Source organism: Zingiber officinale, chromosome 6A (assembly GCF_018446385.1).
Source record: "Zingiber officinale cultivar Zhangliang chromosome 6A, Zo_v1.1, whole genome shotgun sequence".
In the NCBI taxonomy this organism is placed as follows: Eukaryota; Viridiplantae; Streptophyta; class Magnoliopsida; order Zingiberales; family Zingiberaceae; genus Zingiber; species Zingiber officinale.
Window position 1 is genome coordinate 51,889,919 of NC_055997.1, and position 3,634 is coordinate 51,893,552.

A 3,634-nucleotide genomic window follows, 5' to 3' on the forward strand; every position below is an offset into this window, starting at 1 on the left:
AGTTAAATAATTGATTAAAAATAAGTAAATTAACAAACGTGACAAATAGTAGAAAGACTGACGGCTGCAATAAGCAAAAACCCCTAATTTCCTGTTCTAGAGGCAGACAAATTAGACTTATGAGTTGTGCATCTCAATCGCCATCTAAAATCTAGGCCATGACTTGTTAGACCACTAAGATAAGTGAACAAATTTCTTACCATCTCTTTTATCTATCAGACCTCTAAAAATAGAATCTCTTCGAGTTTAGGGTAAAACATGGAATGTTTACTTCGACGGATAAGTGATACGAAAATTTATAGTATAGTTAGTGTACGGGAAGAAATATAATAAATAAGGAATAAATTAGTTATTCCAATGAAATAAAAATAATAAAGAGCCTTAAGTAAAATTCTTAAAGGCTGCAATTAGATTTATTTATTTCTTCCTTCTAAATCATGTGTTGTAATTTGTAGATACCAAAAGATGCCATGTATGTCATACGATGGCAAATACCATATGACAGTTGCTTGTCTCGAGGGCCAAAAATAAGTTTGTGTTTGTACGATAAAAAGATGCTCAGAAAGAATTGGATATTCTTGGCTTTCGACAAAATTATGCATGGTATTAATTATTCACCAGGCTTAATTTGTATTAAGATATGTTTAAATTTTTAATGTATCAAATTTCTAATGTAAATTTTCATAGAGCTCTCATGATTCTAAAATCCTCTAGAAGCGCCCTCGGACTACGGTAGAACGGTAAAGTGCTTTCAAAGTTCTCCAAATATTCATTGATACGGTGCATGATGATGAGGTCGGATAGTTGACGTGGTCGGAGGTCAAATCTATGTGGTGGTCAGAAGTCAAGCTCACATAGTGATCAGAAGTCAACCCTACGTAATGGTTAGAAGTCCAGCCTACTTGATGGTCAAAAGTCTGGCCTACGTGATGATCAAAAGTTCGAATTGCAGGAGGGTCCCGGTCGGGCCTAAGTGGTACTTCGGGGTTAGGCCTAAGCATCAAGTAGGAATTCGGAAGGTAAGATATACAGGTCGGGATTCACATGATAAGACTCATAGAGCAAGATAAGCGGACCAAAGACGTATAGGTCAGGATATGCGGACTAAGGATTACAGGTCGGAATTTGTGGGGATAAGACTCGCAGAGCAGGATAAGCGGACCAAAGACATACAGGTCAGGATATGCGGACTAAGGATTACAGGTCGGAATTTGCAGGATAAGACTCGCAGAGCAGGATAAGCGGACCAATGACGTACAAGTCAGGATATGCAGATTAAGGCTGATAGTTCAGGGTAAGTGAATTAAGGCTCACCCACAGATCAAGGCGTACAGGTCAGAACAGGTGGACTGAGGCTTACAGAACATGGTCATACATACTGAATAAGATTTAAGGAACTATAAGCGAAGGCCTTGACTGACTGGGCGGCAGGCGCAGATCTGGATCTACCGGGATAGATTGAATAGCAAATAAAGGGCGGGACGTATAGATCGGGATTTACGGGACAACAAACACAAGCTAGGGAATGCGCCAGGAAACGTAGGTTTGTGCCTACAGGTCAAGATTTGCAAGTACAAGGACCCAGTCGAAGGTTAACAAACTGGGGCAAGCATACGCTATACGGCAATCAAGTCAGGGAATCATAACAACCCGTTAGAGAATAATCATTGCCTGTCAAGGAATATGCTAACAGTCTATGGCTCATTGCCCACTGATTACTCCTTAAATCTATAGGAAGATGTCATGTGTCATTCACCGTCAGACAAATCCTGACACCTGATATTCCCTAACATTCGTCAGACTCTAGAAGTATCCACTGCCATGTAAAAAATGAGGCTTTGTCTCTACGCAGGTACGCTCACTCGTCTTTTCGTACTTGTCCTTTACTTTTCGTCCTTTCACTGTGCTTCTGGGGAAAAAGTATCTGACTTGAGCGTCGGAGGGCCTGACTCGGGGATTTTTTCCTTGGTTCTTGGTCTCTAACGTGAGGGCGACTTGTCTGAGTTTGTACAGAACCCTCGCCTCATCATCCCAGTCATCACCCCCGTCACTCGCTAATACGTGGCATTATAGTCTATCTTGAGAAGTTTACAATTTGTACTTTGTTGCACGTTGAAAATTCTACCAATTCGTTTTTTTCCTGATCACAGTTCCACATTATTTCCAAATATTTGTCTTACTCTTTATTAGCTTAATTGCCCCTACACTCGATCTAGATCCTATACTCTCAAGATCTATATAAAGAGGGGGTTACTCCCCCTCAACACATCATCCCTTGCTCTTTCTACCTCTTAGTATCCAACTTTAGTTTCTTAATTCCCTACCAAAATGGTTGTCGGTTCTTGCATCGATGAAATTACCGTCAACGTTTCCAACTCAAGGCTTTGGAAGGGAGCGATCTGTGATGCACATATTTTGTACCCTAAGCTCTTGCCTGAATTTTTCACCAAGTACGAACGTGTTGGAGAAGGAGTTGGCTCTATTAACATTCTTCACTTTGCTCCAGGTCTATAGCTGTTTTCTTTTACCAAATAGAAGGGGAATAGCCTACTAAAATAGCATTAAGTAAAAAAAAAAGTTTATATAGGATATCAATTTGTTCCAACTATATTTTTTTTGTTATTGATTATATATGCTAAAATATTCTTTTCGTTTTGTGCACAAACAATTGCAGCTTCCAAAATGGCAATAGGAAGTGTCAACAAGAACAAGGTAGAGATATTGGACGAGGCAACATACACAACTAAGTATTCGGTCATCGAAGGAGACTTAGTCGGCGTGTATTTTAAATCCGTTAGTTATGAGATCACATTTGAAGCAACGGGCCCCAACACTTGCGTTGCAAAGGTCAAGACCGTGTATGAAACACTCGAGGATAAGCATCCTAATGAAGAAGAGTTAAACGCCATAAGGAATGGATCAACCAAAGTGCTAAAGGCCATCGAAGCATATTTGATTGCCAACCCCGATGTCTATGCATAAATCCCTGTCTTTTGCAAACCAAAAGTACTTGTTTTCCATCCTCGACTTATATGATAAGTCTATATCTATCGTGCATCCAATAGTCGTGTGTCATTAATAAATGATGGTTTATATAGAATGCATCAATAAAGGATGATGTTTGTGCACTTGTTCCTATTTAATTTTTCACTTATTCTCCAATTCATTTTACAATAATCATAGTGTTTAGTTTATTAAACGTCATTATATCTATCTTATTTAGTCCTCACCCTGATCCCCAACTATAGTGAATTTGTAGGAATTTTTTCTCTAAATAGGACACACAACTAAAGGATGCTGAGCTTCTTGACCGTCCATCGCAAGCGCTTACCGATTTAATATGATGATCAGTGAAAAACTTCTATGCGACCAGACGGATCACTCCTTAATGAGACTAACAAGATTTATAATTTTTTTTTAATTTAGTTCTCACCCTATAATTATTCACCTATTTCAATTACTAGCAATTAGAATTATCATACACTAGAGAAAATAATTATGTAATCTTCTCAATTAAATAATATTGTGCTACACACACATATATATATATACATGGTTTAGAAACTTTGACGACTCCTACTTTAAAGTCCGCGATCATTAATCGCTTTTGTTGGACAATCCACTAAAGATTCAT

General features: G+C 38.5%; 1 protein-coding gene across 1 annotated transcript; it reads left to right on the forward strand.

The window, feature by feature from the left end:
- Positions 1 to 2,261: 2,261 nt before the first annotated feature.
- LOC121993937 (pathogenesis-related protein STH-2-like) lies at positions 2,262 to 3,130 on the forward strand. The gene is made up of 2 exons (XM_042548173.1): positions 2,262 to 2,506; positions 2,675 to 3,130. The coding sequence occupies exons 1-2, from the start codon at positions 2,329 to 2,331 to the stop codon at positions 2,980 to 2,982; spliced, it is 486 nt and encodes a 161-aa protein (XP_042404107.1). The 5' UTR covers positions 2,262 to 2,328; the 3' UTR covers positions 2,983 to 3,130.
- The last annotated feature ends 504 nt before the right edge of the window (positions 3,131 to 3,634 follow it).